Here is a 25,879-nt window from a genome sequence, read left to right as displayed (position 1 = left end):
CGAGAAGCGGTCTTTTTGGGGGACCGTGACTTGTGAAGACCAAATCCACAATATCCAGCTGCAGATCGACATGCTCAAAACCACCTTTGGGGGCACCCAGGGGATCGGTACAGCACGGATCTCACCTCAGAACGGAAGCTGGATCAGGCCAAAACACATATCTGGATCCGGGAGCTGGCACATCTTCCTGGATTCTGCATTTTTTTAATGCAGACAAAAACACTTGAGCATGAAAATTAGTGCAGACGAAGAAACACATGTAGCCAGAGATTAGATATTCCTTGTGAATACCCGTATTCGCCCATTTGCCTTCCAGTTTGGTGGCTCACGAGCAATTGCTTGTTGGTTGGTCAGAGCCATCTCAAGACTTTTCAGGATTCGTGGCAAAAAATCAGATTTGTTTCCGAGCAATAGGAGAAGTGACCAGTCTGTGAAAGAGAAGTTACGTAGCTGTTCAAAACCATCTGCACTGAGTGTAGAGCAAATGATTAACTCGAGGAATGAATGTAGCTTTCCATGCTACTGACCCAGAGAAAGAATTTACATATTTATATTAAAAGAGTCTGCAAGCTGAGTTTCTGTTGTGATCTGCAGAAAAGACCATGCGTGGTTTTAAAGCAGATTAACAAGTTAGTATCTTTGGCATGTGAGAGAATTATTAGAGACAGAAGATATCAATCCTCAAAATATAAACCATATTCCACAGTACCAGTTGTACCCGCCGGCAACTAATTTATTTCTATACACAACATCCAGCTGTCTCCATGTCGGAATGAGATGTCTTTCCTGCTCGGTCATTGCAATGTTTTTAGCAACAAGTGTGAGGGCCAGGTAGAATCAAAGATGTATTCGGTGCTGGATCTGTCACTGGTCATGGAGACTGGGATCTGCCCGGCGAGATTAAAAAGAACTAAAGACGCCAGCAGTAAAGTAGATAAACCATGAGCAAATTTCGTTGTGCAAGACAAGTGCAGTGCAAGGGGATCAGTGCCATTTTTTACTCTTTCATGACGGAATCTCACCTGGTATATTTGCACCTGCAGCTGTCATATATGTACATATATATATATCTATCTCTCTGTGATACGTATCTGTGAGACCTAAGTTGTGGAGCCACAGGGGAAACACATAGGTGGGCATCTGAGATTGAATGTGTCTGTGTCAGAATGAAAGTTGGACCTTAGCTTTTAATTGAAAACCATAAACTGAGTAGGCCAGTTAAAAGCTGAAAACAGACTCTAGCCTAAACAATTATATTTTTATTTTTAAAAAATCCAGTTTTTCACAGAAGTTGAGTTTTAACAGCAAAGATTTCACCAATAAGTGCATCTCCACAATCATTTAATACCTGGGGAGTGTTCTGGCTTTTTAATACAAAATTCCCAGTTAGCACCCTGCAAGGAGCAGTGGCGGGGGGGTCACTCGGCGTGTCTCAGAGTAGGATTGCTCCGCGGGCACAGCTTCCGCCCCTTCGGGGAGGAGACCTGTGGGCAGCGCGGCGTTGTTACAAAGGGAATTTTAACAGAAGATCTCGGAGGAGCTGAGCTGGGTTATAGACGGTAGTTGCAATCGGCCTCTGTGTGTTGGCAGGTTATTCTGGCCCACAAAAGAGGTAAGCTAGCCCTGTTTGCAGGAGGTACAGAGGGTGCCGTACAGCTGTGTCTGGACATGTTTTCCCCCGTTCCCAGAAGCCAGCAGCAGTTATGGGATAAGAACAGCTCATGCATTGCTGACTTATGACAGTAGCATAGAATCATAAAATCCTTTTGCTTGGAAGAGACCTTTAAGATCATCAAGTCCAACCGTTAACACAGCACTGCCGAGTTACCCCGTGTCCCTCAGCACCACGTCTACGCATCTTTTACATATCTCCAGGGATGGCGACTCAACCGCTTCCCTGGGCAGCCTGTTCCAATGCTTGATGACCCTTCTGAAGAAATTTTGCCCAGAAGTTTGTCACCAGTGGCTGGCAACACGGCAACTGGCACAGCCGAAACCGGGGCAAGCACCAACGTACGTTAATGTGCCAGTTTTTGAAATGAGCATTAGGGATCTAGTTTGTGTGTCTGTCACCACGTTCATCAGTCAGCTGGGCTGGAGAAAGAATAGAACAGTGTAATTGAGTATCCCTGCCATTTTTATTAAGTCTCAAATTACTGCACACCTAATCTCAAACAGAGAAGCTACTGGATGCTGTAAAATGCGGATTGACCATAATTACAAAAAGGAAAGAAACGCTCTGAACTCATTCTCAGCCTTCCAACAAAATCAAGGATCCGCGTGTGTTTGACATGTTTTCCCGTTGTTTTCCCTGCAACGCGCGTGACAGCGGGGGCGATGCAAACGGAGCGCAGGCACAGACGCACCGCGGCTGCCCAGGCGGCCCCCGGGCCACGGCCTCCGCCGCTCCCCGGCCGCTCTCCCTGGCTCGCCCGGCGACCCACCCCGGCAAGGGGCGGCCGAGCGCGGGGGGCGGCCCCGGCCGGCCTCCAGCGGCACCGCCGCCCCCTGCCCGGCCCTGCCCGGCCCCGCCCGGCCCCGCCGGGGCGGAGCGAAGCGGCGCGGGGCGGCCCCGCCGCCTCCCCGGCCCCTCGCCCGCGGCGCCCAGCGAGCCTCTTCCGGGCGGCGGGACAGGGGCGGCGCGGAGCCGGCAGCGCGGCGGGTGCGGTGAGTAGCGGGGCCCGGGCCGGGCAGGGGCGACCCCGCTGCTCGGGGACCCCGCCGGGCTGGGCCGCGGGCGGGGGAGCGGGCGGAGGAGCCAGCGCCGGGCACCCCAGAGCCACACCGGTGCCCTCCGCGGGGACCCAGCCCCGCCGGTCACCCCGGTCTCCTTCACAGGGGCCCGGCCCCGTGTGTCACCCCGTTCCCTCCGCAGGGGCCCGGCCCCGTGTGTCACCCCGGTCTCCTCCTCGGGGACCCAGCTCCGCCGGTCACCCCGTACCCTCCACAGGGACCCAGCCCCATCTGCCACCCCGGTCCCCTCGGCAGGGGCCCAGCCCCGCCGGTCACCCCTGTCCTTCCCCCACAGGCCCGGCCCTGTCTGTCCCCACGAACCCTCCGCAGGGCCCAGACCCGTCTGTCACCTCTGTTACCCCTGCAGAGGCCCTGATCCGCTTGTCACCCGTGTCCCCTCCACAGGGTCCCAGCCCTGTGTGTCACTGCATCCCCTCCACAGGGCCCACCCCCATGTGTCACCCGTGTCCCCTCCATAGGGCCCAGCCCTGTGTGTCACCCTTGTCCCCTCCGTAAGGGCCCAGCCCTGCGTGTCACCCCATCTCCTCCACAGGGCCCAGCCCTGTGTGTCACCTTTGTCCCCTCCATAGGGGTCCAGACCTGCATGTCACCCCGGTCCCCTCCACAGGGGCCCAGACCCATGTGTCACCCCATCTCCTCCATAGGGGCGCAGCCCCACATGTCCCCCTGTCCCCTCCACAGGGTCCCATCCCCGCATGTCACCCCATCCCCTCACTGGGAGCAGGGCCGGCGTCCCAGCGTGTCCCCCCTCTCCCGGGGAGGTGCTGCCTGGGCACTCGCAGTGCCTGACAGCTGGCAGGGGGCTGGCATCGCCCTCCCCTCCCGCCTCCTAAAATCACATATCACAGCTCCCTGCTTCCTTACGCGCTCCTGAAATGTCCCCCTGGCCACCAACCGTCCCCTGAGCGTGGGCTGTCTGTCGCAGGGCAGTGTGTGGCAGCGGCACGGATCCCAGGCCTGAAGGAAACAAGCCTCCCTGCTGGGGGATCACCTTTTCCAGGAGAGGAGCGCACAGAATAACTTGGAGGTCAGACACCTGGTAGCCAGGGGCAGGGATTTTAATTATGAGTATTAATTTTTTTTTTAATTTATTGAATTGTAAATAATTTATTGTGATTATAACGGGTATTGGGAGAGCGGGGGGGGGTGGGGAAAGGGGCAGTGAAGACTGGCTTTGTACCAGTGTGCAATTAAAAAATGACCTGTATGGATCTTGTCAGAAAAAGGTACATGAAATAGTGAAAAACTACAGAAGAGGGCCACGAACATGCCTGGGTAGAGTCAGATAATCCTATTTCAATTTATGGAGGGGGTAAAAAAATAAGGAGAGCAGAGACAAGCTTGCAGCTATCAGGACTGAAATAAAATCAGAGCTTGCACTAACCCTTTTTAGCAAAGCAGCTTTATTTTTCTTAATGAAGAGGCGAGGCGAACGTGTGACGTGTCTCTGCAATGCACCTCATGCGATGGGAGAAGAGGTGGGAAATCAACAGCCGACACTGCTGAGCTGGCCGCGGGCAACCTCTGACATCTGGAGGTAGCTTTAATGCAGAATGATGAAATCTCTCGTCAAGTTACACGCCAAAGATGGCTGCTGTTTTGAGGAGAGAGCCCCAGCAGCAGGCTCGATGCGTTTAACACAGACTGCTGCTTTTGTTGCTAGGCTACAAGCGGGACGTACATTTATAAGCAAAAAAAAAAAGTATCTTGTAGTGTTGCTATGATTTGCCTTCTCCAGCATTCAGCTTGTTTTTATGATTGCGGTAGGAAAAATCATAGTGCAAAGATTTTTTTCCTTGTGATTTAAATAGATACTTACTTTTAGAAGCTGTTTTGGGGAAGGAAAACTTGGCAAGTGGCTTTGTTAACATTTGGTGTAAGCACGTTGCATCATACTCCTCCCAGTCATCAGCAGGGCTGCTTCTTTCAAACTGTGTAGCAAACGTCGTGCAAATAGAGGAAGCCCGTTGCTTAATGACCCTGATAAGTCTGATATGTGCTCTTTTGCCATCACACAAAAATGCTTTCTTCCCCTAAAAATCTCTTAGTGGTTCTCATTTGAACTAATTATACTGCCATGACATCCCTGGAGAACGCATTGTGTTCTTTTCTTTGCCAGGGCAATTAAAATATGGGTCGTAGCTGGGTTTGCCTTTCTGTTGTTGCTTTGCCAGTGTGTATTGGTTTTAAAGTGGAATAGGTCACCTTTTACTAATCAGGAGGTAGTTAACTTCCTGTCTGTTCTCCTGAGCCAACATGGCAGCTCTTGTGGGCATTGCTCCTGGAAAAGAAAGATCTGAGTTTGTTCAGGCCCCCAAAAGGGCTAACGTGTTATTTGAGGAATAGAGAGACTTACTGGGATCCCTAAATATTTCTCTATGAAAGTAGCATGGGAAATACTTCAGAAGAACTCAGCTGTGTCAGAACAAACAAGTGGCCATGGGCGCTTTGGTTTATAAACGTGTCAGAGGAGGAAGAGAAGCTGTTCCTCTCCCCATTTTATAGCAACAGGTACTTTTCTCAACCTAAAGATTCTCCAAACCACATCTCGTTTCCCATAACAGGGCACTGACAGCTGGACGTCAGGCTGTTGGGGACTGCTTTGAAGAACGGAGATCTAGGGGCCTAAGTGTGTCAAACCTGTTTTCTTCTCTCTCAGTGAATCAGCACATGAAACGTTTTCAGCAGCACCTGGCTCTAACTTTTGAACTATTCCTATTCTGTAGGATTCTGGTAAGAACGAGGTACTGCTGTTACCTTTTATTTTTACCGGGTTTTCAGGGAAAAGCCTCACTTTTCATTTTTCAAAAAAAGAACTCTTGGTTGCCTCTAGGAGATTTTGTGAATCGTGATCTGAGCTGAGCGCCTTTACGTCACCTGAAGTTAGGGGTCTAAGTCCTAGACATCATCATACATCTTAGACCTTCCTTTTGGCGTTTGTGTTGGCTCATTTACTCACTTGCCGTCCTGTATGCAGGCTGGTTTGAATTCTCTTTTAAGCCAGAGCACCCAGCGTGTCCCATGCTTTGTGCCAGAGGGTTGCAGGTTGCAGTGTGGGAGTTGGGCAGCAAGAAGTGAAATGTTGCAATGTTCATTATCACAATTATGTCTGTGCTGCTTTTGGACGCAGACTTCTCTTTAGACTTCTCCCTCCCCCAGCTCAGTTTTTGCTGACTTTCTGAAATTGCATGCCAGAGGTGAAAGGCCACTCTCATTAATAGAGTCCACTTCTGTAGGGGAAGGTGCAGGAGGCTGTAATCTGGACTCCAGCCCCCATAAAAGCAAAAAACCAACAGAAAGTTCTGTATAGAGCGTGAAGCAGTACCCTACCCAGTCTCCAGTCTCAGGGCGTTTGTGGAAGGATCCTCACTCAAGAGAATTCAGACTTTTCCATCTGTTGAGGACAGGCTGCTTCTGGGGTAGTTCTCAGGCAAGTTTCTCTCCCAAATATTCTCTCTGACAGTATCGCACTCCTGTCAACCTAAACTGTCCACATCTCTCAAGGAATGGATATTTTGCCATTAGGGATGCTTCTTGATTCAGAGCAGTGACTATAGCTTTAAAAATGTGTGTTTACATCAGATATGGAGAACGGGGTTCACAGTTATACCATCAAGAAATTTCTTTTTGTGTCACTCTATTCCCAGTTTTAGCTTAGGTGCTAGGAAAATTAATCACATACTTGACAAAGCTGCTTAATTGTGGAGTGGATTTTTTTTTAAGACTTGAGTTGAAAGACAAGGTGTCACTAATGTAAGAAAATACAAATGGTTCCAAGGAAGGTAGCAAAGCTGCTTTTCATCATTCAGGCACCGCTGCATGAGTTTAAGTTGCCCAGACTTTCCCACATCGTGTGCCCCCATCTGGATTATTCAGTCGTGCAACAGGGTTTCAAATAAATGATCGAATGTCTGGGTTGTTCAAAATTGAGCAGTATGTTACTGCCTGAAATAAACTAAATAGTCATTGATAGTCTTTTGGCTATTGCTTTGGTTTGAAAAGCGGTTATATGACCTTCAATGTGACGTTTAAAATGTGAACTTTGAAAAGGAACAGCGGAGAGTTGAACTCCTGAATCTGCATTTTGTAGAATTGCTGAAACTGCTGTTGTTAACCTTTAAACGGGGTTTAAAGTCTTCTACTATTGCTGGTTCTTTGGCAAATCTAAGCGTAGCCTTTGTACTAAAGCTGTTGATCAGACTTTGTGCTGGTTTTTATGTAATTGGTTTTTAAGAGAGGCCACTCTCACTTATTCATTTTCCCTCCAGTTAATGTTAATATTAAACATTAGACCATGAACTGGCAGATGATTCCATCTGACCAGAGAGGGCAAGAAATTTGGGTGGCTTGGTACTGGGGCTTCTAACTTGCTTCAGTGTCACTTTCTGATTGAAAGTACAAGATGAAAAAGATAGTCAAAGAATTACCGATTTAAAATAAAGATTTTTGGAGAAGGTTATTAAAAATATGGAGTTGAGAGTTTCTCTTCAGATAAACAAAGGCCTTAGTTTTCACTGTCAGTGAGTTCCACTGTGCTTTTTAGTGTTTTTATTTTCTGATTACTAGGGCTGGGAGAGCGCTGGGCAGAGAGATGAGGAGGCAGCAGCAGGGAGGTTTGGGGAGAGAGCGGTAGAGGAGAGGCTGGCAGTGAAATTTGCTTTAAAGCACTCGGGAGGTGCAGTCTGACACCGCGGTGTCCTCTCTGATCTGCCATCTGTATCGCCACATCTAATTGCCTCCGGTCTACGGAACCATGTCGTCAGCTCAGCTTTTGGTGCCAAGTACACGGCAAGCCATGGCCACTTCTTTAGCTTGACAGTCATGTTTATGAAAAACTTTATGAACACACGGTCGCAGTTGTGATTCTGAAAATACACCTTGGTACATAGGAAGAGCCGCGGTGTGAAACACAGGGATAATCAAACCTCTGTGTCAGTGCTGGGGATGTGAACAGTGCCAAAAAGTATTCCTGGTCGCGGGAATGCGGTCCCCCGTATTGTTAACTTGCTGGAGCGCAGTGCGGAGTGGTTTTGGCCAGGACAGCAGATGCTGACCCAGACAATCCGGCAGCACAAGGGAGGGTTTAGCAGCCGTTCTCCATGGGCAGTTTGGATACAGCCGCCCTAGTTTGGAAACTGAAAGGGTTTAATAATATGAATGTGCTAGAGAGCGTAGCCCGTTCTTTGTTACTGGTTTAATTGACTAGCGTGGACTATTACCAGCTTCAGGGTTTGCACGTACAAGGGTCTGTATTAAATACTTTTCTAACTGATTTGTTGCTTGAAACACCAAAAATATGTATTATTTCCTTCCTTACTGCATATTTTTCATGACAGATGTTAACTGACTGCATCATGGTGTTGTCTTTTACCTTTCCAGTACTGCTGATCCTCCCATGTGAACATGACCTCAAAGTGATATTTCTGTATGGATTATTACAGTAACTTACGTGTTCGTAAAATTAACGTTGTTTCCCAAATCCTCTGTTAAGAGAGTTGTCTGAGGAAGAGAGTTGTTTCAAGATCAGATTGGGTAATTTTGCTGCTTACCTTTCCACCTTAAAATTTAAAGTGCTGTTGGTTCAAAATTTTGTCCCAATTCACAGGTGGTCTCCCCTCTGTTTGTTCTTACTGAATAGCCATAGGTGTGGGAACAATAAATTCGGATGCTTGTATATAGGCGGTTAAGTGTTACGTAGTTGTTGAAGTTAGTTGTCTTCATTAGTTGACCGTAACAAAGCAAACATTTTTATCTTTGTTCTAGAGGATTTGTGCATTTACTTTCCAGTGCCTTTGGAAACTTTCTACTTATCTCAGGGTTCAGGTGGATTTATTTCAATTTAACCCAAATGTCCTTTCTTTTTTCTTTACGCAATTTTATTATGGATATATGGATAATGAGAACTTAAATCTTGGGCACGCTTAATGTGTATGGAGAGTTATACCACTGAAGGTAGTGGAGTTACACCCTTGACAAAGTGTTGTAGTTAAAATAATAATTAAATCTTAAATAATTTTATTACAGTGCTTTTGTTATTGAGTAGTTGAATGGATTACGCAAACAGCAGCACCCCTCTAAAATGGTATGTGAAAATTAAGGTGACGCCTAGGTAAAATACTTTGCAGCAGCTTAAATTGAGGGTGTTGTACCTATTTCTTGCAGTTTTACAGTCTCACTGTTCAAATAAAAAGTAAAAAAATAGCCATACAGTTTATGATGATGACTGCATGGCTGTTGGATGATATATCGATGAAACCATTTTTGTGCACAGTCACCATTTTTACTTTATAGTTGGACATTTTGTTTTTTCAGAGGATCCCTTTGAAGTACATAGGCATTTTATGGGCTTATGGTTTTGCTTTATGGGATTATACAGAGAGAAAATTAGGAAGGCAAAAGCCCAGCTGGAGCTCAACTTGGCCACTAACATTAAGGACAACAAAAAAAGCTTTTATAAATACATCAACAAAAAGAAAGCCAGGGAGAATCTCCATCCCTTACTGGATGCGGGGGGGAAAGTTGCAACCAATGACGAGGAGAAGGCTGAGATCCTTAATGCCTTCTTTGCCTCCATCTTCAATAGTCAGACCAGCTATCCCCAGGGTGCTCAGCCTCCTGAGCTGGAAGATGAGGATGGAGAGCAGAACAACCCACCCATAATCCAGGAGGAAGTAGTCAATGATCTGCTTTTGCACCTAGACGCACACAAGTCTATGGGGCCGGATGGGATTCACCCAAGAGTACTCAGGGAGCTGGCGGGAGAGCTCACCAAGGCTCTCTCCATCATTTATCAACAATCCTGGTCAAGAGGGGAGGTACCAGATGACTGGAGGGTGGCTAATGTGACGCCCATCTACAAGAAGGGTCAGAAGGAGGATCTGGGGAACTACGGGCCTGTCAGCCTGACCTTGGTACCAGGACAGATCATGGAGAGGATCATCTTGAGTGAGCTCTCACGGCAAGTGCAGGGCAGCCAAGGGATCAGGGCCAGCCAGCATGGGTTTAGGAAGGGGAGGTCCTGCTTAACCAACCTGATCTCTTTCTATGACCATGTCACCCGCCTTCTGGATGCAGGGAAGGCTGTGGACATTGTCTGTCTGGACTTTGGTAAGGCCTTTGACACCGTCCCCCACAGCATTCTCCTGGAGAAGCTGGCGAATCCTGGCATAGACAAGTGTACTCTTCGCTGGGTTAAAAAGTGGCTGGATGGCCGTGCCCAGAGAGTTGGGATTAATGGGGTGAAATCCTCTTGGCGGCCGGTCACCAGTGGTGTCCCTCAGGGCTCAGTTTTGGGGCCGGTTTTGTTTAATATCTTTATCGATGATCTGGATGAAGGGACTGAGTGCGCCCTCAGTCAGTTTGCAGATGACACCAAACTGGGTGGGAGTGTTGATCTCCTTGAGGGTAGGAGGGCTCTACAGAGGGACCTGGACAGGCTGGATCCATGGGCCAAGGCCAACTGTATGAGGTTTAATAAGGCCAAGTGCCGGGTCCTGCATTTCGGTCACACCAACCCCAAGCAACGCTATAGGCTTGGGGCAGAGTGGCTGGAAAGCTGCCCGGCAGAAAAGGACCTGGGGGTGCTGGTGGCCGGCCAGCTTAACATGAGCCAGCAGTGTGCCCAGGTGGCCAAGAAGGCCAGCGGCATTCTGGCATGTATCAGGAATAGCGTGGCCAGCAGGAGCAGGGAAGTGATGGTGCCTCTGTACTGGGCGCTGGTGAGGCCTCAGCTCGAGTGCTGTGTCCAGTTCTGGGCCCCGCGGTACAAGAGGGACATTGAGGTGCTGGAGCATGTCCAGAGGAGAGCGACCAGGCTGGTGAGGGGTCTGGAGACCAGGGCATATGAGGAGAGGCTGAGGGAGCTGGGCATGTCCAGCTTGGAGAAGAGGAGGCTGAGGGGAGACCTCATTGCCCTCCACAACTACCTGAAAGGAGGGTGCAGAGAGGTGGGTGTTGGCCTCTTCTCCCAGGGGAATAATGACAGGACCAGAGGAAATGGGCTGAAGTTGCGGCAGGGGAGGTTTAGAGTAGATATTAGGAAGAATGACTTTACTGAAAGAGCGGTCAGACACTGGACCAGCCTGCCCAGGGAGGGGGTTGAGTCACCAGCCCTAGAGGTGTTTAAGAAACGTCTAGATGTGGCACTTCAGGGCAGAGATTGTAGGTTGTTTGGCTGGACTCGTTGATCTTAAGGGTGCTTTCCAACCATGAAGATTCTGTGATTCTGTGATTTATTTCCCTTTTCAGCATTTACTGACTGGCTGGTAAGTCCTGAGCAGCATCATACAGTCTCTTTAATGCAAGAGGTGGGGCTTTTATTCTAAAAATATTTCGCTGGAAAACTTGTAAGTTTTCAAGACAGAAATTCACAGGCACCATTGTAACAGTCCTATGACTCAGAGTCCGAGACCAGCAAACTCAGCGACCTTTTCTACTTTGCTGCAAGTTTTATGTGTCTCCAAATTGCATTATTCCAGTGTCTGAACTTCTTATGCTCCCTTGTATGCATGACATTTATTCCTTCTCTGTGGGCACTGGTGGTCTGTCCCTGCCCAGGGTCTTTATGATTTTTATTTTAAACTTACTTAGAATAGCATTGCTCCTACATGTATTGTTAAAGTGCAAGTCAAGTATGTCAAGCGCATCATTTAGAAGAAAATATTTTTGTGTACCTAAATAGCTATCACCTAAAGTTTTAATCCCTTTTTGCATGAGCTCTAATCTTCTGCACAGTGCACACCTATCCCGCCCCATCTCTCCCCCGTCCTGTGCAGGATTGGAGGCTATATACTATCCTTTAACTTTATTAAGATTAGTAATATTAAAGCCAGTTTTCTCTTGCTATCTTTGTGAACAGACACAGTGATTTGACGCATGATCTTTTGTTGTAGCTCATCAAGGGACCAAGGGTCCTCCATTAACGTATGTTTTCCATTTTCCTGCTAGGTTGCTTTTTTGCTGCTGCAGCACTAACCCTTTTTTGGTAGATTTACAAGTAGAAAGAGAGACCAAAGCATGTGCTGACACGCAGCTGCTAGCTTAGTCTGGCTAGCGTGGGTAACAGCAGTGAGAAAGGCAGCAAAACGGGAGTTTTACCTTGTGCTGGCAACCAGGGTGGTTGTGTGTTGTCTGTGGGGTGCTTTTACTCTGCTAGCGTGTGTTACGGCCACCCTGGCTACGCTGCTACCCCTGCTACTTAGATCACGTTAGCTCTTTAGACCATCATACTTTTTTTTTGGTATGTAAACACACAAGGACTGGGAGTTTTTTCAGTTTACGGCAAGTTAGGTCTCTCTTGCACCCATTTCTTGGTCTGCATTGTAGACTTTCAATCTCTTAACTGTGGCAAGACAAAACGTTTAAAACTATCTATGCCTAAAGTTTCTCATTCATTGTCTTCCCTGCAGATTTAAGGTTAGGCTTCAAGATTTGCATTACGCCTGGCTCCTCCCGCATCTGCGGATCCTGAACTTGAGCAAAATGGTAACCCAAGCTGATGGCCGGTTAGTCTGTTGAAGGAGCACGGGGGTGCAGACCTTTAGTGCTCGAACCTTCTCCTGTGCCACTTCAACGTACTGATCCGGGAGACTGCGCTGGCCTCTCTTCTCTCTGCTGCATTAGTTTTCAGCTAGGGTCGTAAGTTGTATCAGCGCACATGGTTCAAGGAGCATCAGAGCGGACACAGAGCAGACCAGGTCGGGAGGGGGTAAAGATAGGACGTGGAAATGGTAAGTTGTCTATTTTCTGTAGATCCGCCTTCGCCAGGGTAGGCTAAATGAAATGAAGTGAAGCAGTACTAAATTGAACTATGAACCATCTCCAGTGAAGGCAGATCCTTATTGCTTTGATTTCTTATTAGTGCAGGACTTGTTTTTGTGGACAAGAGGTATCATAAGTATATAAAAACAATTCACAGACAACCCAGTAGTATATATGCTAATCAGAGTGAAAAGAAAGACAAGAGCTTCTGTTTACGGACTGCTTTATTAAGCATTCATTAGACAGCTTTAAACAGCTTAACGTAAGCTATCCTAAGCAGGGTTTAATCTTTCTTAATGAAACTGTTAATTTAATTATAAAAATATGGAAACTTGGACTTTCCTACAAATAACATACCAACAGGGAAGCATTCATAGAATGACTTACCAGCCCTAACATACAGATTTATTTATTAGTGGAAAACAATTTTTGAATAAATGAGTTCACCCTACTTTCATAGGGTACTGCTTTGCAAAAACGGCAGTTACCATTTTAGAATGGAAAATGGTTTGTTTTTTCACAATATATCATGTTCACAGGAGGGTGTCTTTAATGGTATAGTACTAAGAAAGAGCAAGGAAACCTAAGGAGCATCTCCTATTCTGACGCTCTGCATGAGAACTCAGTTCTCCAAATCTGTCCTGACTCTCTTTTAATTTCCATAGTCTGTGTTCATTCTGTGGCATGCCTGCTGAGAAATGTGTCACGTGAAGATAATTCTACTAATCCACAGGCATCTTCACATTGGGGTGTTTTAAACTGTTTGGTGACTGTGGAAGTACTTAACAGCAAACAGGAATGTGGAATAAAAGGACAAGAATATTCAACTGGAAGCGAGGGATGAATTCTCTGCTTCTTACCCAGCACCTTTTCATCTCTCGTCATCACTTTTGTGAAATAATAACTTGTGCCATGCCGTATCAGCAGTGCTTGGAGCACAGGTTCACAGTCAGGAGGTCTGGGTTCTGCTGTCATTTCTGACTTTACCTGTGGTCTTGAGCCAAGTTATGTTACTTGACCATAAGAAGTTCCATCTCAACATGAGGAAGAACTTCTTTGCTGTGCGGGTGGCAGAGCCCTGGCACAGGCTGCCCAGAGAGGTGGGGGAGTCTCCATCCCTGGAGACATTCCAAAGCCGCTTGGACACGTTCCTGTGCCACCTGCTCTGGGTGACCCTGCTCTGGCAGCGGGTTGGATGGGATGATCTCCAGAGGTCCCTTCCCACCCTATGATTCTGTGATTCTCTTTAATGGTCTGTTTCTTTTACTTGTATGTGAGGAGAAAGATGCTTCTTAACAGTGCTGAAAAGCTGGTAACACCTCTAAATGTCTTTGGAATAAATTGCAAAAAGAAGTAGTGTTAGATTTTACTGGTCTAATGTCAGTTATGTAGAATTATGATACAAATACCTTCATGCGTCAAGGTTAGCTTAGTAAACGATACATTGCTACGGCACCTAATTTTCTTGAAGTTTGTAAGATTTATTGTTTCACTGTAGGGAAATCCTGTCTCAGCATATAGTAAAGATGTTAATAAAAGGTGTCATACAATAACGAACTTAACAGTGAAGGAAATGGAAATGGAGGGACAAGGAAAATACTAATTTCCCCTACTGTACCACATTTTTTCACCTTCTAGTGTCCCAGGAAGCTTTAGGACCTTCCCTAACTTGATGGTGAAACTTTAAGATCTGAGAGTAATTGAATCGTGACTATATTTACTGTAAGTTGCAGCAGCAATGCTGATGCTCCCTGTATACTTGCTTTATGCTTATTTGAGTTGATTACTGCAAATTTTAATACATTAACAGGCCTTTGGAACAATAGATTTTTCTTGAGCTCTCTTGTACCAAAGAAAACCTGGAGGCTACTAGGGAAAAAATGACGTAGTGAAAGCACAAGAAAGTGTATTCAGTAGATCTGGTTTCATAATATTAAATACATTTATCAATGTTCATTTTAATCATTGAAACACATATTTGGCAGCTATTTCTATGCAGTAGTGGATGACCTCCTTGACAGGTAAAACACCACAGAGTGAATAGCTTTTAATTGTTCATAACATTCACCAAATAAAATGGGCATATTCCTCTGTTGCGCCTCACAATACCATTTTAATGTATTAAATTAAAATTATGCAATAACTTCCTGCAATAAATAGCTCATATTTCATGAAATATATACCCAGTGGGCAAGAAGGCGCTGGGCTACGGGTGCCCTCATTGGACCCAGGGGTTCAGCGCTGCGGGTTGGGGCCAGTGCCGGGTGAACGGGGCTTTTTAACGCGGGACAGAAAGGGGTAGATCCAGCTCTGTGTGCTTAGGTCTCAGTAAGGTTAGTGGAAACTGGCTTTATTTCATTACTTTTTCTGGTTTCACGCTTAACACAGAGAGAGCACTGTACTGGATGGAGAGAGTTACAGAAAACCCTAGCCTTGTCTTTTCAGATGGTCATGCGTTTTTAACAGTATCATTTTATGGGGATATTTCAGTATATTTTCCTTTATCCAAGCATTCAGAATGATTTATGCTTTTGTCAAATAGCTGGGGGGCGTTAATTATTGCAATAAAAGCTGTGAGAATTTATAATGATTTGGGAGTCTTTGAAACGACCTTGCACATGATGACTTGCAGTAGAAACTGGGAATTTAAACTTGTCTTGAAAGGATTAATTGAGCATTTAAGCTCTTAATACCGTTTATCAGGAGAAAGCAAAAGCGATCCTACTGGTGTCGTACCTGCAGCCTGTGCTGTCAGGTCGTGATTATCCAGAATTCAGCAATATCTGTAGAAACACAGCTTGGTTTTACACAACCGATGTCTACACCGCAAGGACAAACAGCTCGGCTTTGCCAGTACAACTCTGAGTTTCTCCTGATGTCAGGAAGACTTAGAGAGCAGGACACAGAATGTCTGTGTAGTTACAGTTTTTGTGTGACTTCTAACCAAATTGACTTGGCTTGTGTAAAGTTCAATAACAAGATCTGTCCTATAGAATTGGAGATGATTTGTTGAAGGAAGAGCTTGCGTCTGGTGGAAAACAGAGGTCTTTCTTATTTAATGCTTTTGGTCTTCCACTATTCTATTGCAAATAATACATGCTAAACATAAAAATAAGACGTAAACATCCTAAATGCTTTGGTTTTGGGGTTTTTTTTCATTTGATAAAAACAAACTCCTTGGGTTTTCAATAGAAACTGATTATTTAACTTAAAGAAATTTGCATAATTACCAGTCAATCTATGAAAGGAAGGACGTTTTTATTGAGTGGCACCAAATTAGGATTTTCTACTGGATTTTTAACAAACTTATTTAGCAATACTGGCTGAGCTATGACATTTTCATCATTCAGCTGTTAATCCTGCTGTGATTGTGAAGGACAACCCTTTGTTATTATTAATTTAATCTGTCCTGGGTTCTCAGAGTTTGATGTACTAGCAGTAGGTTACTTTGCTTTCCCCGTTACAACGTGCTGAGTAGAATGTACTTGCCAAATCCTCTTTAAACATTGCTTATCTTCATTTATAATGCAGTTATTCTGCGTTCTTGCTACCTTATCTTTACAGCTTTACAATCGTGTCTGGTGCACGATGCCATCGTGCTTGTGCGTACACGGTTTCTATTGACGTGATGAGCAGGTGTAGCATTGGGAAGAACTGGAGCAGTCTGAATGTCATCAGCAGCTCTTCCTGGCAGATGATATATCAGAAAATCGGGTATTTCCTGTCGTGTATGCATGGTACACCATAAAATAATATGTGGCCACTAGGCTTCCATTGTAATTAAATCACGATAGTAATAAAAACCACAGAAGTCCTAAATAGGAGTCGTGCTTGTGCTATGACATAAGCATAAAAATACTAAGTCTGGGTAAAGGCAGGGAAGTCGGTCTCTTCCCTGAGTAATTCCCACTCTAACAGCAGTTCTGGCTGATAAGCGGTTCGAGGCAGAATAATTTTTATGCAGTCCTCATTCTGCTTACAGAGTTGATTTTATGGTTCTGACGAGGGACGTTACAAAGGTTTATAATCTCTTACTCGTACAACTGAGCTGATTATCTCAGTTTCAAGAACAGACTATTCTGTTTATTTTCTTTTTCTTTTTTTTTTCCTAGAAATGTTGTTCTGTAGTATCTTCTAAATATTTATTTATTTCCTCCTTCTTCCGGTTGCTTAAAGCTGCTGATTTAGGCTGGTTATGATAGACAGGGAGACTTAAGCCTTTATTTCTGTAGAAGTTTACTTTTCCAAAGACTTCCAAGTTTTTCCACTTGAGGTGGAGAAGGGTGATAATTACATTTGAGAGATGGACAATAACTTCTTCAGATTTCATGAATGGTCTCTTCTTTTTTCCCATGAAGCTCACATTTTTTTATGATGGAGACACTTTACATGATTAGTCTTTTTGTGATTATTTTTTTTTCTGTTCTACAACACACAAGTTTCATCAAATTGACTAAAGTGTCTCAGACAACTTCATGGTGTTCTTGAGTAAAGCTGAAAATGCTCTTCAGTGGCAGCGTCACCGTATGTATCGGTTGTCCTCATAATGATGATGTTTTTCTTATTAAAACAGATGAAATACTGTGTGATCAGTATTTTTATAGACTAAATTTACTGCAGCCATTTGAATTACAGGCGTTATTTGGAGGATGGCTTTTTTTTTTTTTTTTTAATTGGCTATTGAATATGTTTCAGAAATTTCTCGTAAGAAAGTTGAAGCTCATATAGCTTGTGCTATGCAGGGACCGTCCTTCTTTCATTGGATGTTGACGTAATCCCAGTCATCCTGAAGTAATTTTTAATTTTCTGGGCTTTAGGCCCCATAAATGCACAACTGTCTTAGGTCAGTGCCCTTCATTGTAGTTCTTTAACCGTCTTTGAGTATCAGTAGGCGATGCGGTCAAGCGTTCATAATGTGGCAAATTGTTGCATTATATAAGCTTTTTTTTGCTAAAACATGGATGTATAGAAACAACATTTATTAAAAGAAATTGTTGGGTTTGTGTTCCTAATTTTTGTTTTGTTTTGCTATGCCAGAGCAGTTGACTGGATCTTATAAAATATTTCTTCTTTCACTGTACTTTACAGCCGCCCCTAAGGCATCTCTTGAAATATTTCTTTTCTCCTTCCCTTTAAGGCAATATTTTCAGCAAACAGTAATTCATCACTGAAATAAAGCACACTTCTGATTAGTGTACTGTTATTTAGTACAGCTCCTTATTAATAAATTTCTATACTTCCTTTGCATCTGCCGCATCCTCAGAGACTTGTACGTGTATGTGATGAACCCCTACCTCATAATCAGATAGTCGTGCTCTTACAAAGACGTAATGTATAAATGTCTTGGGGAAGCAGGCACAGAAGCGTTTCTGTAGACTTTTAACTGAGCTCTTGCTTTTTCACTCATATCAATACCTACCTCGTTAAAACCCGTAACGAGGGCTGACATCATCTGCATTCTGGATGGATACTGGCCCCTCTGAAGCTCAGTTCTGTGAGTTGTTCAGTGTTTTTTCCCTGATTTTTTTTCTTTTTACTGTAAGCATAACCACTTGTCATCTTGCACCCTATAGAGACATTATGAAATCAGAGGAATTCTAAATTGCAAATTTTCATGTTTTTTTTCACAGAGTTTTTGAAGATGTCAGCAGATATACCCTTAAATATTAATATCAAGGAGCCCCGATGGGACCAAAGCACTTTTGTTGGACGAGCCAGTCACTTCTTTACTGTAACAGACCCCCGGAATATTTTGTTATCTGATGCCCAGCTGGAAAACGCAAGAAAAATTGTGCATGATTACAGGTATGGCCTTGATCACTTCTACTGCCAGCCCAAAAAAGTCCGTGTCAATGATAAGTACAAGGTTATATATTTAAAAGAAAATATTTAAGACGCTGTATTCATTGCACCACTCTTTATTTTAGAGATTGAAACACTTTTTTTTTTAAACAAATTTGTTAATGAATGGGGAGACTATGTCATCTGAGAACCGCTGTTAAGTATTCTGAAATACAGAAGTGTCTAATTCTGAAAATAGTTAATATGACAACAGGGTTTAAAGCTTCCTCTTATGTGTTATATTGTTTGAAGCAAGCACTTTCTTAAATACTTGCAAAGTAAATTTTCAAAGTTTCATGCTACTGACCCCAGAGATTTTAGCTGCACGTTTAAAATCTAGTATGGGTTTAAGTAAATAGAAATTTGATGCTGTATATATTGACTCAGCCAACATAACCACGGCTGGGGGTTTTGATTCTTTTTATTTCACCAGTCCATTTAAAAGCTGAAGATCTACAAGCCTTTGGTGAGGCTAGATTAACTTAGTATGAACATCCCCAAATCCTCTGATGCCACATTTGTCACTGGAGGTTGCAGCATTTTGTAACAGTTCTGCTTTTCGCTGTTGTCTTGTTTTGTTTTTTTAACTTGTCTCAAGACAAGGTATCGTGGCACCTGGCTTGACAGAAGATGACTTGTGGAGAGCAAAATACATCTATGATTCAGCCTTTCACCCAGACACTGGTGAAAAGATGGTCTTGATTGGCCGAATGTCAGCTCAAGTACCCATGAACATGACTATCACAGGTTGTATGATGACCTTTTATAGGTAAGTGATGGCAATATAACACATAAAACATTTGCTTACAAGTTAGATAAGTGAAAATCAATGTTATTGTCAAAAGAGCGTTTTAGAAGAGTTATAAGAAATATTTTAAAGTGTAAAATTTTGCTTCCTTTTGTCTTCTCACTCTGCATTCCCTCACACTGATTAATGGTTTCCGCTAGAAGTAGTTGTGAGATAGCCCCTCTTCTTCACCATCCCACTTGTCCTTAAACTGGGAAAGTTGAATGTGCCAAAATCCCATTCTTGTAGGAGAGTTGCGTGGAGGACAAAGAGGAGGAGGCACCTGGGGATTTCTAACCTTAGAGATCTGGCAAGTAGGACGTTCTGTCTGCCAAGGGAGTACTCAGTATGCTTCAGGCCATCAGCCATCGAGTGTCTCCAGAGCCTTTTTGATCCTTGCCATTTCCTCAGTAGTTGTTGACTCACCTGTACAGCGGAGCCCACAGCAGAAGCCAGTACCATCTGTTAGTAGACTCCACGTTAGAAATGGTTTTGTGACACAGCGCTTTGTTAGCAGGAACTAGTGGGAGGTTCAGAGGAAATCACAATAGCGTTTTCGATGCTGAGATTTTACAATCCAGTTGACTCACACTCCAGAAAGGCACAACCATTTTGAAGGTGCATATTTATGTGTGTGTTTAAAAAACAGTTGAGAATATGAATAAAACCATCAGTACAGCTGCCCTCTCACAATTACTCCTTCCTCTAACCTGGTTGTTCTTCTATGCATGTTCTCTTATTATCTGTAATACTTACAGCAGCTGTAAACCTTTTCGTTGCATTATTGGTAGAGTCACTTAGATTCAAAATGAGGTGGTTTACTGGCCTGGAAGACGCTGATTTCTTTGGACCAAACCCTCAGCAGTGCAGACAGGGTTGTGTAGAAGTCCTTGGATGATGCAGCGTAGCCTCCATCGTACTGTCCATGTCACTGTCTGCTGGTGATTGCTGGCCACTGGAAGAAGCAAATTCCTCGTTATACGTATTGGGGCTCCTGGGCGTGCAGCAAGGCGACGTGAGCTGTGCCTGAACTTCGTAACAGACCAAAATCCTCTACATAGCAATAGCAAGGAAAGAGGAAAAGAAAAGACAAAGAAAGGAAGGTTCTTCCTGTAGTAGTGGTGGAAAAAATCCAGCTAGTTTATCACTGTTACTTTGGTATCGTATTCAGGGACTGGAAACCAGAGGGAATAAGAATACACTTTCAGATCTCCTGAATCTTTAAGTTTTTTGCAATTTAAAGAAATAACGTATCTTCAGATTTCATATTTTCAGAAATATTTTCATATTTCAGAACCAAAGCCTCATGATAGACACACACCTTCTGCTCTGGCATCTCTTTGCTTTCCCGCCCGTTACAGAATAGTTGGTACAACTACTGCTTCCTCTTGAGCACTCTTAATTTCCATGGCAGCCCTCTAATGAGAACCTTCCTGTTACCATTACTGCCTGTGTTATTAAATAATTTAATTAAGTATAAGCTTTAAAGTCCTATGACAAGTTATGTTAATGGTCAGGAAATAGTTTTGAGTAGCCACTGTTATTTTCGGTGGCCTGGTTCCCCTGAGTGAAATTCCGGTGGAGCAGAATCTTCCGTGGTGTCTCACTGGGGGCAGAGTTTGTGGTCAGAGTACACGAAGAAACACTTTGCCCCTGGTACACTCTCCTAGCCTCCAGCTGTTTGTGGGTCAGGAACTTCCTGATCCAGAGGTAATGTCTTATTTAATGGCCCGTAGTGAATTTCTTTTTCATAAGTTTGTCCCGTTGTTTAGATATGCTGCTAGTTTGAGAGCAAAAGCATTCATCCCTCCACAAGACAGCCCCGTACATTGTGAAACAAATTGACTGTCACTTTTGTGACTTACCAGCATAACCATTTGTAAAATAATTCTATCTGCAGTTTACGCTGGTGCTCGCTAGTTAGCACCCTTCTGTCCTAAGGCGCCTGCATACCGGCACTGACATCATTTGTGAGGATTCCCTGGAGCTCTCTTTTGTTTTTTGATGATGACTGCTCATCTGGTTCATGCTGTGCTAAACCAGATTAATTTCTGCGTTGTACCTGTACAACTTAAACATACATATCTTTTCATTAAAATAATTATTTTGGAGTTAAGTGTCTTTTTATCTGGTTCTACATGCGGCTGAATGTTTTAATGTCACAGATATTTATTAAAACAATAGCAGTATATTCGCTTTTTGAAGACTGAGAAGATAAACCCTGTCTCCTAAAATCCGCTTTTTAGTCAGTTACGGAGCTTCCAAAGAGAACTAGCAGACTGTAAAGGAATAATAACCCTGGAAAAGTATTCTAGAAATTAGAGCTTTTCCTATTTCTCAGTGTGTCTTTAGAGAGAGGTTTGCTATAATGCTTTTGTTATCACAACACACCTTTGTCCTAAGTGAACCTTGCTTTTTGATTACAGTGCTTTTAAATTCTATTCTTAGATATAGCTTGTACTTTCATTATTAAGACAGTATCTCATTGACTGTATTGTTTCATTCAGGTAAACGAGAATAAATCTGCATGATTACTGCTTGCGCTGTCTTTTCTTGCATTGCCATCATTTTTCTGTGCTGTTGATTGCTGTATTTTTAATAATAATAATTATTTCGCTTTTCAAGAACGACACCAGCGGTGGTTTTCTGGCAGTGGATTAACCAGTCCTTCAACGCTATAGTCAATTACACGAACAGGAGCGGTGATGCCCCGATTACTGTCAGGTCAGACACCAAACGAGGTACTTCTGATGTGTATAGTTGCTCTCTGATGTACTGCAACATGGTTGGGGTTTAAAGTTTGAGGCGATAGACGGATAAGTTTTTTCATCTCTGCTTATCATTAATTTGATGTGCGCAGATGAGAAGTCTGAGAACAAGGCAGGTGAGAACTCCATTTCTGCCATCAAAGACAGGCCAAAGCACCTTGATGAGAGGAACTGAACAGCGTAGGATTTGATAGGAGTCTGGGTTGCATTGCTCGGTCAGCCATTTGAAAGCGCCTCATCAGCTTGGCGATATACGAGGATATTTCTAAGTGGATATTTTGTGTGGACCTTCAGGTGTCTTTCTGAGTCCCCTTCTCTGTGCCCTGCAGTAGAGCACACACCACACTGTGCATATTCACAAAGAGAGGACCCTTCGGGGGACTGCTCTGCACGGTACCCGTCCCTTCTTGAAGGCAGAGAGAGAGATTAAATAGGTGCAGAAAGCTAGAGGTCATGAACGGGGCACTGGAACGGCAGTGCTTGACTTCCTGGTTTTGAGGCAGGCTTGTAGAGGTCTGGGAGAAAGCAGGGGATTCCAGAATGTTTTTCCTCCTAGCTGGGAAGCATGCAAAGCATGATTTAGGGCAGTTTGGGCTGGATTTGGGTGTTTGCAGTACAGCTGGTCTGCATGAATGGGCTTCAGTGCAGTTGAATTTAATTGCTATTGTAGACAAGGCCTTAGAAATCCAAACTGATTTTATTAGTTTAAGCAATTAGGAAATTAAATACAGAACTAAATCCTTCAAGGTGTTCATTCAGACACATGAGAAAATGCTGAACAGATAGCAGTGCAGAACCAGCAGAACCCGATTCAATTTTAAAATGTTGCTTGCATGTGATTTTTACTACTAGTGAAAGAAAAGTGTTTAATTTAGTGTCCCATTTGAATCTTCATCCGCATCTCATTGCAGTGTCACAGAAAGGTCTACCTCTTAACTTTGGGGGTGGGCATAACTACACATGTAAAATACAATTATTTTTAAAAGTGACATAAATGTAGTTGTTGTGCATGTGCAAACGCCTGTATTTTTGTTTTAGCCAGCTGGGAACAGCCTACGTTTCTGCTACCACAGGTGCTGTTGCAACAGCTTTAGGACTTAACGCACTAACAAAGGTATTGCCGCTATTTTTTCCCATTCTTAACTAAACTTTGGTGTTCTGTGAAATGCTAATGGCCCGTTTCTCCTCCTGTGTATCTGTGTCGTGTTATGCACAGCTCCCGGTATGGAGTGTAATGGCAATCGGCAGCTCCCTTCTTTAGATCCCAACCTTATTTTTGCCCCATGGAGATGGTTTTATGTGTATTTCAGACAGTCTCTCCTCCTTATACATATATCAGACAGCCTTGTGGTTTTTTAATACAAACTGTATCCAATAAGGTGCCTTTTTTGCAGTTTCTTTTTACATGTCAAAGTATCCAATAGCATTTGAAGGTTAATTGGAGTGTATGCGTAGTTACAACAATGGCGACTCGTCATCCCATACGCTGGATAGGTGCGTTTTTAAGGTGTGGTATCACTTCTGCAAAGGTGGACGCCTACTCTAGACTGGCTGAAGAACCTATAAGGAGGTGCCACTCATAAATGCAGAAAACTCAAATTCTTTAAACAAGCGCACAACACAATCAAGAAAAAAGGATCCTTTACAAAAAAAAAAAAAAGTAACACTGTATTTGGTACCCCTCTGCTTATGCTTTACGTACTGGGAGCGTTAACAGCATTGACAAGTTATTTGAGAGACTGTTCTCAGCAGAGTGATTCAGATCAGACAAGACACTGACGAGATGAATCGCCTCCGTAGTCGGTGCCCGTAGATGCAAAGCGGCTGGTGCGGGTGCTGCTGGGTGTCCCCGTGCCGGTGGAGACAGGGGCGTTATGGCTGTTCCGGGTTGCCGTTGGGCTGACAGGCATGCTCAGAAGCTGACACTTCTCCACAGTGATGCTACTAAATTGAGATGGGTTTCACCTATCTCGTGCCACTGCTCTCTCGCAGAGCAGTTTATGACTTGCCTCATGTTTGTTTGTTGTTTTATCTCTGCCCCACCGGTGAGTTTTCACTGAATTTTAATCTAAAGGAAATAAGACTGGTCTGTCCCTAGCGCATGAAGCATTTTAATATGACCTTTGGGAAAGCAAATTATTGTGTAATTCTTTTTCTGTCTTTTTTTTCCCTCTCTGTTTTTTACAGCACGTCTCACCTCTTATAGGGCGGTTTGTTCCTTTTGCTGCTGTTGCTGCTGCTAACTGCATTAATATTCCACTAATGAGACAAAGGTAGGAAAAAGAACAAAGATCACTCATTCCAGAAGAAAGGATGTTATTGAGTTTTAGATCAGTAAGTTACTAAATAAAGCACATTATATATCTTTAGCTTGGTTTAGAACCTTGCAAAAACCTCATGCGTGATCTTGTTTTGATTGATTAATTGTGACAGGTATAAAATAGAAATCCTCATTCTCTTCAGGTAAATATCAATAGAGTTCTTCAGTCTTAGATCTCAGAAACCAAGTTCCTTTGAGACTTGATCCCATGGACTCTTTAAATACAAACTCCACTTTGGAAAAATACAGCAATTTCAAAAGTGGTGCTTCAGATCCCACATAGAGAAGTCAGTCATAGGAGTCAGGCTCTGCAGTTCTGTTTAATCATCTGAGATTGCAAAAATGTGCACTTTCTCAGAAACAAACCTTCATGTGTATTCTGATTTGACTCAGACTAAGGATGGAAGTGGGGTGAAACAAATGAAAAGCATCCTTTTATAAACACAAGGTTTGGGGCAAAAAAGGGAATATTTAAAGTTTATATTCACAATGGGGTTCAATCCGTGGTAGTATTTTATCTCTTACAAAAGATGGGCAGGCCTCGGTATAGCTGCCCTTCTGTCTGCTCCTCACCGCCCTGGCAGTTCTCCCCAGTATGGGAGTCTAACGCCTAATCCCGCGCTTGAGTAACGAGTCCCAGAGGGGTAGTTCGCGTTGTGCGTACGTGTACGCTCTCAGGTGTGTTCTTAGCCGTTGGAAAGCTCAGACTAGAACGAGAGAGGGGACTTTTCACAAAGACTTATGTTTTAGTTCGGTGAAGCTTAACCTTCCTGTATCCCCTGTGTTGTCTGTTGCAGAGGACAGACTACTTCCAGAGCAGTCCAGAAAATTCCACTTTTCTGGATTACTTTTTGAAGGAGCCTCTCCCTTCTGTGGAGTACAGAAATAACGCATCTCCTTTCTTCCTCCTTGAAACGCATGTGACCAGGCTCAAGCAGAAGATTGCTGTTACAGATATTCAGTTGTTTACTTTTTAGCACTTTTTTTCCCCAGATCTTTCTCTGCCTTTTGAAATTTTTGTGCCAAAGAGTGTTACAAACAGGCTAAATTGGAAAACAAAATAAAAAGTTTAATTCTTATAACTGACAATTTTAAGGGGACAAATACAAGGAGACAAAAAAGGTGAATAAACACATGTCAGTCACTGCTTTATTTTTACCCCTTATTCGGCAGGGAACTCAAGTTTGGAATCCCAGTCACGGATGAGAACGGAAACAGACTGGGTGAATCCACAAAAGCAGCTCAGCAGGCAATTACCCAGGTGGTCATATCAAGGATTCTTATGGCTGCTCCTGGCATGGGTAAGAATAACTGCAGTCGCATGCAGCTCCTGGTCATCAGCTCCTAATGCGAGAGAGAGCTTAAATAATAAGTGTTTTTTCCCAGAGGCCAAATTATCTTACAGTTATCCAGGCAGTATTTACATTTCTGTTAAGAAGTTCCAAGAAGTTCCAGACAGAAATGTACATTTCTTACTCTGAACACCTCCCCAGTGGGTTACACTGGAGCGCAGCAGAAGAGCTCCTGGGATGCGTTTGCAGAAAAGACCCAGACAGCAAAGGAATGGCAGCAAGTTCTGCGTGAGTGGAATTAGTGCAGTGAAGAGTTGGTGCTCTGACCGGTGCCGAGTTACGGAGCTCACCTTCAGTT

At 43.9% G+C, this 25,879-nt stretch overlaps 1 protein-coding gene across 9 annotated transcripts in view; it reads left to right on the top strand.

The window, feature by feature from the left end:
• The first annotated feature begins 2,533 nt into the window (after positions 1–2,533).
• The window catches only part of SFXN1 (sideroflexin 1), a 31,575-nt gene continuing 8,229 nt past the window's right edge, over positions 2,534–25,879 (top strand). For 2 of the 9 annotated variants that reach the window (XR_012589549.1, XM_074604520.1), the window contains exons 1-8: positions 2,534–2,667; positions 3,680–3,781; positions 18,144–18,318; positions 18,953–19,123; positions 21,767–21,865; positions 22,948–23,023; positions 24,097–24,182; positions 25,403–25,530. Coding sequence is in view for 7 of the 9 variants with exons in the window: in XM_074604520.1 (XP_074460621.1) it covers positions 18,155–18,318; positions 18,953–19,123; positions 21,767–21,865; positions 22,948–23,023; positions 24,097–24,182; positions 25,403–25,530 (724 nt within the window). In the remaining 2 variants the exon portion in view is untranslated. Of the gene's footprint in view, positions 2,668–3,679; positions 3,782–5,318; positions 5,488–12,161; positions 12,483–14,151; positions 14,236–18,143; positions 18,319–18,952; positions 19,124–21,766; positions 21,866–22,947; positions 23,024–24,096; positions 24,183–25,402; positions 25,531–25,879 lie in introns of those variants that run through there. The other 7 variants (XM_074604522.1, XM_074604525.1, XM_074604521.1 and 4 more) reach the window with 6 other exon arrangements.

Source organism: Larus michahellis, chromosome 11 (genome assembly GCF_964199755.1).
Source record: "Larus michahellis chromosome 11, bLarMic1.1, whole genome shotgun sequence".
Taxonomy (NCBI): Eukaryota; Metazoa; Chordata; class Aves; order Charadriiformes; family Laridae; genus Larus; species Larus michahellis.
This window is presented reverse-complemented; position numbering and strand designations above follow the sequence as displayed.